The sequence below is a fragment of the Rhipicephalus sanguineus genome, chromosome 5 (assembly GCF_013339695.2).
Source record: "Rhipicephalus sanguineus isolate Rsan-2018 chromosome 5, BIME_Rsan_1.4, whole genome shotgun sequence".
Lineage (NCBI taxonomy): Eukaryota > Metazoa > Arthropoda > Arachnida > Ixodida > Ixodidae > Rhipicephalus > Rhipicephalus sanguineus.
In genome coordinates this window covers 49,200,295-49,214,340 of record NC_051180.1, presented here as the reverse complement: position 1 = coordinate 49,214,340, position 14,046 = coordinate 49,200,295, and the positions used below count along the sequence as shown (strand labels likewise).

Sequence of the window (14,046 nt, the reverse complement as noted above, 5' to 3'; positions counted from 1 at the left end):
TTTTCTCTAGATGGCGCAAGCAGTCTGAAAGTCGAAAACACATTCATCGCTAGCAAAATTATTGAAGGTTTTTATGTTTCCGTCTATGGCGCAGAGTTTCTTTTAAGTTGAAGATGGAGTTCCATACGAGAAAAAGAAAAAGCAGCGCTTGTTGCCAGACCGATAATGGCACCTTCGGCTAAATCTGTTGTGTTATACCGCGCGAATCCGAATGCGAAAAAGAGCTTGGCATTTTCCGTCCGCGACGTCCGCGGACGCGGCACGGATGGCACAAATCCGTGACGCGGGGTCACGTGATGCGCCGTCCGCCGCGGAAAAGACGGATTCGGTCCGTCGTGTGGATACACCCTAAGCGGCGGCTTTATGACACGCATTGCGCAATCTTCGTGCGCCGATTGTAACTGAGAAAAAAAAAAGCAAGCCAAGCGAAGTTAAGGGGTTTGTTTGAAGTATCGAAAGCGTCCTCATGTGTACCGTGTTACCAGGCGAGACGTGTGGAGAGGCGGTATGGTAATGACTTTGAAGGGGCGTGCTGTTGCTGCTTTGGCATGAGAACGATGCGAGGGAATAAAGCTGCGGTTGTATACATGGCTCCCATGTAGCAGGAAGAACATTACTGAAAGCGCTATAGAGAAATGAAATGCGCATTGCATCCGCAAGTGAAAATAGAATAAGGACAAGGCCGAGTGCCTTAGAAAGGTGGCGCAATGTACAGGTTCTCTGAAAAAAAGTAACATACTGCGCGAGATGTAAGAAGGAATATTGGGGGACGCTTAAGCTTCGCCTTTAAGAGTTGAACGCGATGGTGATATCCGGCCCCATCCTCATCGTGCTCCGTTTCGCTTGCCATTATGTTCAGTCGCCCGGTCTCTCACTCACTCACTCACTCACTCACTCACTCACTCACTCACTCACTCACTCACTCACTCACTCACTCACTCACTCACTCACTCACTCACTCACTCACTCACTCACTCACTCACTCACTCACTCACTCACTCACTCACTCACTCACTCACTCACTCACTCACTCACTCACTCACTCACTCACTCACTCACTCACTCACTCACTCACTCACTCACTCTCCAAGTGTAGTTAATTGTAAGGTCGTGTTTGTGCATCACCTTTCCTTGTAGACAGATAAAATATATTTTGTTTGCTATTTATTCTCCAAAAATCTTTCCTGCATCGCACATTATCCGAAAGGCTTAGCTCAACTGTCGATAAACCACGTCGTAGGAGCTGTGTAAGTATATTAGGTTAAAGAACTCCCGGCCAGACCCCGGCCTTAAACTGTTCAGGAGGCACTGCGGCTACAAGAATCGCACTAATGTGTGGAGATGTACAGGTTTCAGTTGATCTCTAACGTTAAATGTGAGCATCACAATGACTTCTGTGGAAGAAATTTTGAGAAATATAATGACGCATGGCCAAGCGACAGTGAGGTCAACTTTTGTTTCTTTCATTCACAAGGATGAAGCAGGGGCTAAAGAATGAAATGCCCGACAGCGATACTGCATCACCACACCTAAGATAACTTTGTTCCGCATCATTTTTCCTCGACTTTCGTACTTCCGTTTTTATGCATCACCGGTTGGGGCAGTTAAAGTTTAAGAGAGTGGTAAGCTGGACTAGTTGGTATGTAGTCATAGTATTCACAGTATTCATAGCGCTCGTCCAGTATTGTTCTTCCCTTTTGTCTATAGTTTTTCGCGCTTTTTATTACTATTTGTTTATTACTATAAGAAGTTTCCTCCGACAAACTTCTGTTAGGCCATCCAGGTAAAAAGACTTTCTATTTCTTGAGAAAGCGTCAGCTTTGAAATGTCTTTCTTTTGTGTGTGTGTGTGTAGGGGGGGGATGAAATTTTTTTTGAATGATAAAAAATGACTTCTGTTTTATTTTGTGTCGTTCAAACTATAGGCGGCGCATGCATTGTCCTTTTTTGCATTTTTGTTGTCTAAATTTGGTGAATGTTGACTTGCTTTGCGATCCTGTTCACATGCTTCTATAATTTACCGCTTAAATGTTGCGGAATACTTGTGCACAATGTCGACTGTTTTTCTTTCTTTTTTTCTTCCCTACCCCGTCATGTTGTTAGCCTGACAGGGTATTGGTGTCTGTCTTGGCACCTGCTTCTCTTGAAAAGAAATAAACTTTCACTTTATGGAAAGAAGTGCTTTGCATAGGAACGAATGAACGCTGTACGTATGAAGAGAACAGGAGCCTTGGTTGTTTTTTGGTTCTCAGTGAACTGAAGCTGAAGGAGGTTTTCCGTTCTCATGAGGCGTCTCGAACGATGTGCTTCTTCCAGAACTGGCAGCTGTGCTCGTGCACACCGCGACCCACGTGGTAGTGCTTCGGGTTGAGCTCCATGTAGTATGGGTCCTGTTCCGAGTACTTCGGCCAATCAGTACCGTTCACTCTGGGAGGGCTCCTGCGAAACAGACAGAAATATAGGGAGGGAGGGAGAGGCATGATAAACTGTTATACGGATTAATGCTTTCTTCTTTTTTTTCTTTAATAGGAAATCTATCATTACACGGCTCCCTAGAAGGGGAATTTTTTTTCGAGGGGCTCGTTTCTTTGTTGGACAACCAGATGAACCCAAGCCAGTTGGGCTAAGGAAAGCATAGGGTGAAATAATTCTTTTCTTTATTGTCTCGGGCATCAGCTGCACGCCATGGCTACCTGGGATAAGTAAGTCACCCACCTCTGGGCGAAGAGAACGCGCGCCTGGTCGGACAATAAAGTGCAATTCTCTCTCTAACTGTGAAATAGCAATTATTACGTAAATTGAAAGAAATTAAACTGGTCGAAAAGTCACCCTTCCTGTGGGTGGATGATTGTTCCACACTTGTCGCCTTGTCTACGAGCGGCACTGGCTTTCACTCTCAGGGATTACACGAATACAAATAGCCAACAAAGTCGACGGGGAAGCTCCTTCGGTCGTAGCTCAATTCACGGAGCATCGAACTTGTAATTCGAAGATTGTGGGTTCAGATCCCACCGACTTAAAGAGTGAATTTTCGTCCACTTTAATTCTTTTCAATTTACATAGTAATTGCTACACTACAGTTAAAGACAACAATAAATTCCGCCTATGCTTTCCTTGACCTTAATGTCTGTTGGATTCATTTCGTTGTCTAGCAAGGCCCTTTATGCATTTGCCTATTTGGGACGTGAAGCCCTAACAATTATTAATTATGCATTTGTATAAGACGAGTGGAGCGCGAAAACCACCTTCTCCGTTTTCCTCTGAATCGATTGTATTGATTTCAATAGCAAATATTACGCCCAGCAAAGTTATAACAACAACAACCACATAAAACATATAATGCAAGAGGGCACATTGCGCTCACACAAAATGACCTATTGGGGGCACAGCCCGCAAAATGCGTAATCCTCGTGTATATTCGACTGCTTGTGGCTTTTCCGGCGCCTGGCAGAAAAAAAAACAAAAACAAACAAACAAGAAGTTCGGCGATAGCACAACAGACTTCAGCTGGTTATCTCTTCGGATATCCAGGTCTTTGCTTTCGCTTCATCCTCTCTACAGCAACCGCTGAAAAAGCAAACATCACGTTGTATTCGTGTCTAGATATCCGCGTTATGTCCTCGGCAGCCTCGGAAGGATTTCGTGGAATGTACGAAGCGTTAAAAAGAAACGAGATCGCCTGCTTGAGCCACGTGGAGGTCTTACAAATAAGCTCTGTGTCGAAATTGGCGCTCTCGAGACGGCGCACACGCTTGCTGTTTGCGTCACCTGGCAATGCGACGGGTATCGAACGGAAAAGTGTCGGGCGAGGCGTCGTAACAGTGGAGGCCCTGAAGAGGAAGGGGTGGGGGGTGTTATCGGTCGCATATATACTGAACGTGTCATCGACGCCTAGGCACGCGTAGCGTTCACGCGGCTGGCTCCTCCGGGCCATTTCATAATCTCCTCCCCAGGAAGGTTTACAAAACACGCAATATGCTCGAAGACTCCGCACATTTGTCGGTGCTCACTTTGACTTGCCTGTCTTGCTTGGTTGCAAGGTGGTGGCGTTCGCTTTTGGTCTACTCGACTTCTTGTAAGTGCATGTCAGGATATTCATCCCAACAAGTCCAGCGGAAGGCGTGCGTGCGCTGTTTACAGGTTCTGGGTTTCAGCGCTGACGCAATTTTTAACTTGTCTGTAGTTAGCAAGCAACGAACAGTAAGAATATTGATGAAGAAGAAAGCTGGGAATTTTTTGACAGAACAGGCGTTGGAGGCGTAAACAACAGTACACTATCAAAATAGAAGCTTGTACGAAGAAACCTAAGAAATAAGTAAGTTGTGATGTTTTACGTGCTAGAACATTTTATTGATTGGTGCACGCCATTCTGCATTAGTGTTGACAACCTATGCTTCTTTAAGCACGCATATAAATTTATGTACACAGGGTGCTTTTGCACGTCACTCCCTTTGAAATGCGGCCGCCGTGGACAGAATTCGAACCCGCGTCCTCGTGCTTAGCAGCGTAACATCTCAGCCACAGGGGCGTAGCCAAGTTGTGGGGGAGGGGGGGTTCGTACCCCCCTCTCCCCGCCCCGAAAACAATTTCTGGCTACTCCCCTGCTCAGCCACTAGGCTACCACGGCGGTAAGAATCTACTCGCATGCCTAATTAAGTTAAACCCACAATCAGTTAGGCAGCTGAAGTCTTTTACGCGTTCTAGATACCAATAGTTGCAGTGTGTGGGAAATGAGCTTGAAGTGGGCTTCTCAAGGACCGATGGCTTGGAGGACGTATGCAGGCTGGGAGTAGTGCACGTAAGTGAAGTTAAGATACGCGAGTACACACGAACAAGTTAAAGAAATCCCCGCAGTAGAGGCCTGCCGGAGGTTAGATCGACTGATGAGATGAGGAAAATTTGCAGATACCGTGTGGACGCTGTTTCCGCTGGACACGATTAATTGACGCTTTTGTCGAGCAGCGAGCTTTATTCATAACACCGACTCCGGGAAAGAGAACGTTGCTTTTTTTTCGTTTTTTTTTCTTGTCTCTCTCTTCATCGTCGAATTACCCATAGCTACTTCAGCACACCACGCTATGTGTTCGTGACGTTGTCTTGGCTCAAGAACAACAACAATTTCATCATACTCCAACACTTAACGTGGAGAGATATAGTGCAGATATGATACCTTTGGCGTGGAACGCAAGAATCTACACACGCTTACGCCCTGTGTCATGCGTCAGTAGCATTAGTGCTTGCGACAACGCGCTATACACTGCCGGCAGGTTCAAAGCACTTACAGCCACATCCGGTAATAGACTCATTTTATCTTGCCGCAGAATATATCGCTGTAATTATATCCCAGTGCTGATAATGGGGTCATACACGCCCATATAATACGCGCGTGCCTTTTGTAACAAGGCTGAGTGCTGGACAATTTGCACTGAACTGCTTTTTGTTGTGTTGTTGAACGCGAACCGCGAAAACACAAGCTGTAACGGCTCAGCTGCGTCACTGAGGTTAAGGCTTCGAGAACTGTGCTCTTACTTTTCCCGTCACGTTCTCTTTTGACGTTATAATATAGAGAAATATGTTAAAGCAACACGTTAATAATAGCGAAGTCAAGCGGTGTATGGTATTTATCACTTAATACGATCACGAACAACACTTGTTATATGTTTGCGTTATTACCTTTCACTCAGAACGACAGAAAGCTAGGCGATTTGTTTGGGATTAATAGCTTAAAGGGAGGGAAAGCGAACATTGTTAGGCGTGGAAGACACGAAAATAGAATAAATAAAACGCTGACTCAGAGATCGTGCTGGATAGGGAAAAACGAAAGGTACATCGTTGCGGAGGTAACGAAATTAGCACAAAAATGCTATTTTTCACTGTGTGTGACGCCTGCCTTTCGGGGAAAGCATTTTGACGACACCCCGTCAAATTAAATGTAAGCTTCAAGCTTGTTTGTTCGAAGTGTGATTTTTTTCTTGCTGACGTGATTTGTGACGCCAGTCGTAGCGAATATTTTTACGCCATTCAGTTATCCACTTTCGATGCGATATTTTGATGCAACGAAATAAACAGTCGGATCACGTGCTGAAGTGCAGCTTCTAAATTGAGTGTTTGAAGGCATAATATGCGGTCAAGCGAGGTGTCAGGAGTCGTTTACGTATGAGGGAACGACGGCTTTTTGGTTAGCTGCATAGATGTACTGCCAGGCTTCGTCAAGACTTGGCACGTTAATGCTGAATACAGCAGAACTTGGTGTCGAAAACAGTTGTAGATGACGAATGCTGCTGACTCGGGAAAACTTTATGAGGCGTTAAAATGAGGCAAACTTTTTTGACCGAAATATCGGCTATACAATGTTTGACTAAGATTGTCCCAAAGCTTGAAACTGAAGAGGCATTACAGGTCAACGTGTACTCGATGTGAGACAATCTCTAATTGATAAAGCATTAGTTAGGCAGTGAACAACATTGAAGTCCTCACCCGTTTTTGGCGAACGTTACCCAGATGTCCATCATCTGCCTGCTGAACCGTATCTCTTCCACGGGGTAATGGAGGTCGCACCAATACGGCAGGCCCACGACAAACGGAAACTCCTCGAAGTGGGCCACTCCCATCCACTCCGACCTGTTCGTGCGTGCTGAACGGTGCGTGTAATAGTAGTAATAGACGTCACCGCCCTTGCGAGACACAGACTTGGCGAAATAGTTCACGGGGCAGGTGAAAGCGTAGTCACCCACGGCATCCGACGCTGCCGTTAGCACGGCAGATGTGTTAGGGTTGTGCATGTGTTTGAAGTAATGTCTCTCACTTCAGTGGTCGTCTTGCCCATTAGGTACTGAAACATCAAGATGAGGTAGAATCCGGCTTCGTCCTTGGACAGTTCCACGACTCCATCGTGCGGGAAGATCTCGGGGAGTATTGTGGTGAGGAAAGACCGAACCTTCGTCCCTGTTGGTTCCCAGAAGCACAGGCGTGCTCGTATCGAAGTCGCCGCTTTCGAAGCTCTTCACGGGGTCCTGGGGTAGGAAGTCATCACCGTAGCTCGGGAAGAACGCGCTCGAGTGTTTCTTGCCGTACAGCTGACGACCGGCTTCGAGAATGTCTTCTGCAGAAACTCTCGTCCGCATGCAGAGCATGATGCTCTCGTGGTCCCGGTGGAAATCCGTGCCGGTGTCAGCGCAACCGACTTTCCTGGCCATGTTGAGAAGCTTCTGAGGTCCGCTGTCAGTGTTGTCACCGATTCTCCAGTACGGGCTGCCGCTCTGCATGATGACTCGGCTGACGATGCCCCTGGCCAAGGGAGACACTAGGAAGTAACCGACGGTCACGGCACCGGCACTTTCGCCGAAGAGGGTGATCTTGTCGGGATCACCGCCAAACGCCACGGCATTCTCCTTGATCCACTTTACGGCCAGAAGGGTGTCGAAGAGCCCCTGGTTCCCAGGAGCGTCGGGTACCTTGCCGTTGAGAAAGCCGAAAGCGCCGACTCGGTAGTTCATGTTGGCGTAGACCACGTCGCCGATGGATGCCAGTGCGGCGCCGTCATAGATGTCCCAGTCGCTCGAGCCCACGCTATAGCCACCTCCGTACACGTTGACTAGGACGTTCTTGAGCGAGCAGTTGCAGTCCTCCTGGGAGCACGGCGGCGCCCACACGTTAAGGTAAAGACAGTCCTCGGATGCTGGCTGTTTGCTCTTGGTCCAAGCCATTGGGAGCTCGAGTTCTATTTGCACGCAGGGCGGTGGAAGCTGGGAGGCGTTTCGGATTCCGCTCCACGGTTTCACTGGGGCGGGCTTCTTGAAACGCAGGTCACCCACGGGTGGCTGGGCGAACGGTATGCCGAAGAAGGTGTCTACGGCTTTTCCCATGACCATCTGCGTGTTGCCGCGTAGAACGCCCGACTTTGTGTAGGCTAATACATCTTCCGATGGCTGCTCTCGGCGCATGCAGAGCGCGGAGAGGGGACACAGGATGAGGCAGATTAGGACTGATTTGCCCATTTTGCCTGGTAACCCTGAAATAAAAAAAAAGTAAATAAAAGATAGTAGAACGTTTAACAACATACATGCAACCTATAAAATGGTCAACTCTTCCAAAAATTCGGTATGGCTTCCTCGTAAAATATCAGCGCGAAATATTTCCCTAATGAGTCTGCGTTACCGCAGAAGCGGAAGCAACAATCCCAGACAATAAAAATTATTGAAAGTGTTCAGACAACCGTTATTTAAGATGAGCGAACTAAGTATATCTGAGGAGCCAGCTTAGAGAATGCTGCGTAAATCACGCCCCTGCCTATTTGTTTACTCCGCACGTGCAAATCTAATCATGCGAAGTTCTATGCATCGCATGTTTCCAGAATACGGCTATACGCAGTCCACTGTCGCGATGCTCGGTGCGGCATCAGAGCCTCAATGCGGCATGCTCATACGCGAAGTTGTTTCGATATCTCTGCGTGTCTCGACACCATTCGTGTGCGTCCTGACACCATCATGTACGCAAACGCCCGATTGCATCGCCAGCCTACTACGCTACTGCACTGTTTACGGTAAAGCAATGTTCCGTTTAAGCTTTATGTATGCATCCTCTAGAAGGAGTGTAGATAGTTGCTCACCTGTGGTCCGATTGACAGAAGGATGCCTTCCACCCGTTCCATTCAAGGGCGCTGCACGCGTTTCAGCCGCCAGTGCGGACGGCGTCTGGCCGAAAAAAGAAGAAAAGGCCGCTATCTAGGTTACTTCCTATATATACGCACTCCACTCTGAGATTGGACCGCACGTTACCTTGTCAGAAGGCATGACCTGAATTCGGAGGAGCCAGTGAAAGTCTTCTCCTAGAGTGCATCGTGAAAACGAGAGGAAATAAAAAGAAATAATAATGGTAGTAGAGAAGGGCACGGCGCGTAGCCTGTTTTTAACGCTGCCTACTATCAGCGCGAGGCGCGCACTTCCCTTGTGTGCTTGCTTGGCGAGGGGAATAGTTTCGGCGGCCACTGTCACGGTCGTTCGGCTATAAATATTTATTCTCTCTCTCTCGATAGAGGCGCTTTCGTCCGATTTAGCTGCGACCAGCAAGCTTCGCGAGCTCTACCGCTATACTTCGTGAACGAAATACTGCAGCGGACATCCGTATAATGTGCTAATTCGGTGTCGCAGTTGATGATTTATTACCGCGGTCAGTCAATCAGTCAGTGAAATGTATTTATAAAATAAATTGCACTGAGGAGCCGATTCCCTCAAGAGGGAGGGTCGACTGCGGGACGGACCCACGTGGGGTCAGGAAGGACGAGCCCCCCCCCCCCCCCACCACCACCACCACCAAACTGCGGGCCCTCTGGGTAGACCGGATTTGGACCTCTCGGTCCGAGCTGGTGATTGCCGTTCTCTATGCGCCCTCTGTACTGAGAGGCTCGCCACCGCGCAGCGCCGTGAATTGCCGGAGCATGTGGGGTAACGTGCATCGTCTCTCGTCGCAAGTGAGGGCAGTGCTGTCAATAAGCTTACTGTAAACTAATGGCGACCCGTTTGGACGCGGCGGCTGCATTTTCGATGGAGGCGAAAATGTTGGATTCCCGTGTACTTAGATTTAGGTGCACGTTAAAGAACCCCAGGTGGTCGAAATTTCCGGAGCCCTTCACTACGGCGTCTCTCATAATCATATCGTGGTTTTGGGACGTTAAATTCCAGACATTATTATTAAGTACCCGTTTGGAGCGGTGACTCGGTGGTTACGGTTCCTCAGCTGTTGACCCGAGATGAGCGTGTTCGCTCCCGGACGCGGCGGTCGCATTTCGATAGGGGCGAAGTGCTATACCCAATTTCGTACATAAGGTGGAACGCTATGGAAGCTAGCGAGACTTCTTGCAGTGCGTGCTTTCGCACAAAGAAATAGGCCAATGATTTTACCGCCCGTAATGTGATATTTTTTTTTTTGTTTTCGACCTAGTAGTAAATGAACATTCTTTGTGCCTTATAAATAAAAAAAAAAAACAGGCTTCTCAACAGGTTGTTCTGGATAGCTTAGCGTCTCTTGGTTTTTGGTACTGTGGCCTCCGCGACGAGTTCCGGTAGCGCGCAGTCGGAGCCAATCGCGGAGGCCACGTTTATAACGACAAAATCCAAGCGCGAGGCGCGCGGACTTACACATTTTGCTGGCCAAGCTTCTTGTATAGCTTCCACAGCGTTGCCCCTGATGTATGAAATGAGTATAGAGGCCCGTGTACTCCGCGACGTCAGCGCACGTTAAAGAAACCGAGGTGGTCGAAATTGTCCGGTGCCTTCCGCGCCTGCGTCTCTCATAGCGTGAGCGGTTTTGGGACGTTGAACCACATAAATCAGTTAACCAAACCAATTGTTGATAAGTGGTAATGTTACTTTGTACTGCAGCTCCGTGCTGCGAGAGGCCGGCCCTGAAGTTCGTTTTGGCCACGCTGTTTTTCTTTCCAAACATTCTTTCTGTGCCGAAGTGCCCGACATCTGCTGCAGGAAGTCGAACTCGCGATACACCAGAGCTCAGATGCAGCAGCCTCTGCGGATGATAACTCGGTATCACCGAGGCATTCTGGGAAAACCTTGCGTGGCAGAGAAGACGCTATCACCGTGGTAAAATCTTGCCAGAGTAAACCAATGTAAGCGGAGGCTGTAGACTCAAAGTAAACGCCGTCAGCTGAAAGACTGTACTCACGGATGGTCAGTGCTCGTTATCACAGTGTACAGCGCCAATTATTTATCGCCTATTGTCAAAGACAAGCTAACCGACTTCTAAGACGCGAAATTGTTCAAAAGCCACGGACTTCGACGTTCGAGAACAGCGCCACATTGGGCAAAGTTGGCAAGATCACGAACACCGTGCTTTCGGGCTGTTCAGTGTCAGTGACCATATACCATAGTCGTGCGCTGGGTTCTCCATTAACCAATATATGCCCAGTGTCCTACATATAGGACGCTTCTTTGATGCACTCCAACATCGCTATTCCTTTAGCTGATGACTAGCGCCACTTACAGCGCATCAAGCGGGCCGCATTCTCAACTTGTGCAAGCCTAGACATTATTTGCTTTTCATGCTGCCTCGTGCCGACCGCTATTTTCCGGGCAAACGCGTGCTTTGTGTGAAACACGTCATGGAGAGGAAGTGCATGTGAAATGCTGACCGCTTTCTCCAGGAAAACTCGTGCTTTGTATGAAAGACGTAATGGAGAGGAAGAAGTGCAATGAAGGTGTGCATGTGAAATGTTTGCAAGGCTTACCACACCCGGCACATAGCACTCCTAATGCCCGAAGTCCTAAATGTATATGACGGCTTGAAAACCGTGTTGCGTTTACCTGGCAGTAAATAAAGAGCTTGTGCTTTCCTTTAAGGGTAGAACTAAACTTTTTGTGAAAAAAAAATGTTTTGTCAATATTTTTCTGAGTTTGGGCATATATTGGTTAAGGGGAGCCAAGTTTCACCGCACAGCCTCCCTCGCCTGCTTGTTGGTCGTGTCGGATAAGTAACGAGCTTCGCAATGGATGCAAAAATTAAAATGGCGCGGTGACGTGCATCTCGCAAAGGCACGCCTTTGGTCCCCGGCTTTCCGAAAAAAAAACGTGGAAAGTAAAGAGTTCTGGGAGTGCAACATCAGGGGTCCTCGCCCGCCGTGATAGTCAGAAACCTGCGTGGCCATAACCTTGCACATTAAGGCAAAGACGGGGCAGGTCAGACTGAGCGAATGTGTGGAGACAGACTCGGCGCCCACCTTAATATCGCCCGTCTCGTAAAACGGAGTCTTGATCAACTTCCTGCATGTATAAGAGGAGCTTTCGATTTCTTTGAACATTTAGTCATTGGCGATTGTTTTCACATTAAGTGCTAAACTTGGCTTAAGCGTCGTGGCGACGTCTAATTATGGTTGTTGTCTGGCGTGCGCGTACCGAGTACTGTGAGTGACCATGCCGCATTGCGAATGTAACCTCTGTTTTAACAGTAAATGTCCTCGCTGTATCTTTTTCTTAAAATTTTTCATGTTGGACGCTGCTTCACCGTGTTCGTATTTGACCTCTCTGCCTTTCTATAAATAAACCTCTCTCTCTCTCTCTCTCTCTCTCTCTCTCTTGTTCTTCGCTTTCGTTCGCGATGGTCTTGCCAGTTTGCAATGGACAGATGGTGGTTGGATAATTTTTCTTCTACATAATCCGGTGCAACCAACATATAAAATTAGCGAGGTCGCGCCACCACTCTGCATCGCAAGACATGACATTCAATATTTGCAGTTCACACTTTTGTGAAGGTGTGGCCGAACAGTCTCCCACGCACACACACAAACACAAAAACGTACAAAAAAGCGAGCTTAACCTTGCGGCAGCCGAAAGGTATTTTAGTAAGTGGAATTTCCTCAACCCCCAAATTTGTGTTCAGGTCTCAAAGCTACGAGTAATTGTCTCGTTCATGATGAGGCATATTTCTCAAACTTAATTGTGTAATTGTACCATTTCGGAACAGGACGTGACAGTAGACGGAGAGAGAGAAAGAAAGGTGAAGAGGGAGGGAGGGAGGAAAACAGCGACACCGATAAAATATTACGCACACTCTTCGTCACTACGTATAAGCGCTCAATGCATGAAACACTCTGAAGTGAGCGACCTTTGTGTTCCATTGCAACAGAGTGACAGGAAACACGAACAGAGGAGCTTCGTTCAGGTTCTTCAACTGAGATTGCGGCGCGCGCCCTGCCGTAAGCATTACGAAAATTGCCGCCTCTATTCTTCTCCTCTGAACATCGCCTACTTCGTTATCCGTTACGCCCCGAGAGGTCGCTGCGAAGACCACACAGGTTGAATGACGGCTTCCTACAGAGCCATACGCAGTTACGCAGCGCTCGACTCGCCTAGATGCCACGTCTCTGCGCACTTTCGTTAAGAGACGCTAGCAGGCGCTTTCGCCAAGACGCTTGCGCACTCCCGATCCTCTTGAAGACAAACTGCGACCGGGGCGCCTTATTCAAAAATACGAACGTCCGGTTAACGTCTGGAAATATGGCTCTTACTCGCCTGTAGTTTTGCCAGCACGTTCTGCCTTTTGACGTACCTCCGACCACCACTGACATGCACGCGTGTGAGAGCGCGCGCGTGTGTGTGTGTGTGTGTGTGTGTGTGTGTGTGTGTGTGTGTGTGTGTGGTGTGTGTGTGTGTGTGTGTGTGTGTGTGTGTGTGTGTGTGGTGTGTGTGTGTGTGGCATGCGTCTATGTGCGTATGTGTGTGCATGCGTGCGTGCGTGCGTGCGTGCGTGCGTGCGTGCGTGCGTGCGTGCGCGCGCGCGTGCTCTGCTCTTCCCGGGATAACGACATATATTGCCTACTCGACACATCATAGACCATGCATACCAAACGTTTGAGAGTATTTTAATTGCTCTTCCATATTGGACCATCATTCCTTTCAATTTTTGTACTACTATTTTCGTCCCTTTTACAGCCACGTTTCACTCAGGCATAGTCATTGATCACACCAATGCATATACATTCTACTTTGCCTTGGAGCTCTATGGCCATTGTAGCCTTTGCGCCATTTACTAATAATGTGAATTGTTGTACTATAATTTTTTTCCTCCCCACTGCTGCAGACATTATTTCTGTATCCCGTTAAATGCATTCGCATTATCGCGTACATTTAATCTCTCGTCGATCCGCGTGCAAGCCACTTTTCACTATCTTCAGCCCAACGTTTTGTGTTTCATTCTGCTATACCACGATATGTGCACTAGAAGTATATACAGGTAAGCACCAGAAGGTGTAAGTACTGCTTATATTGCTTGGGTTTGCCCAGTGGCTCCGCGAGAAAATGTCAAAGCTAGGGGCGTCGTATATCGCCTAATAGTGATGGCTTATTACACCACTCGGTGCAAGTATAGCAGCGACGTACTTCTTCGGGATTAGCGAAATGGATTCACACAGTCAATTGCATAGCCGTGGTTATTCGCGTTTCTAACTTGATAATTTTTGTTTTGGGCACCTAATTTTGTACAGATATTTCAGTTCGTTAAAATGCACATTCTAAGAAAAATAAGTCCTTTGACTCTTCTT

General features: G+C 47.7%; 1 protein-coding gene across 1 annotated transcript; it reads right to left on the bottom strand.

Moving 5' to 3' along the window:
* Positions 1-2,219: 2,219 nt before the first annotated feature.
* LOC119392837 (acetylcholinesterase-1) lies at positions 2,220-8,713 on the bottom strand. The gene is given in 5 exon segments (XM_037659782.2): positions 2,220-2,438; positions 6,477-6,770; positions 6,773-6,915; positions 6,917-8,001; positions 8,608-8,713. Coding segments are annotated over 4 exon segments (1,674 nt in total). The 5' UTR covers positions 7,997-8,001; positions 8,608-8,713; the 3' UTR covers positions 2,220-2,281.
* Between the last annotated feature and the right edge of the window lie 5,333 nt (positions 8,714-14,046).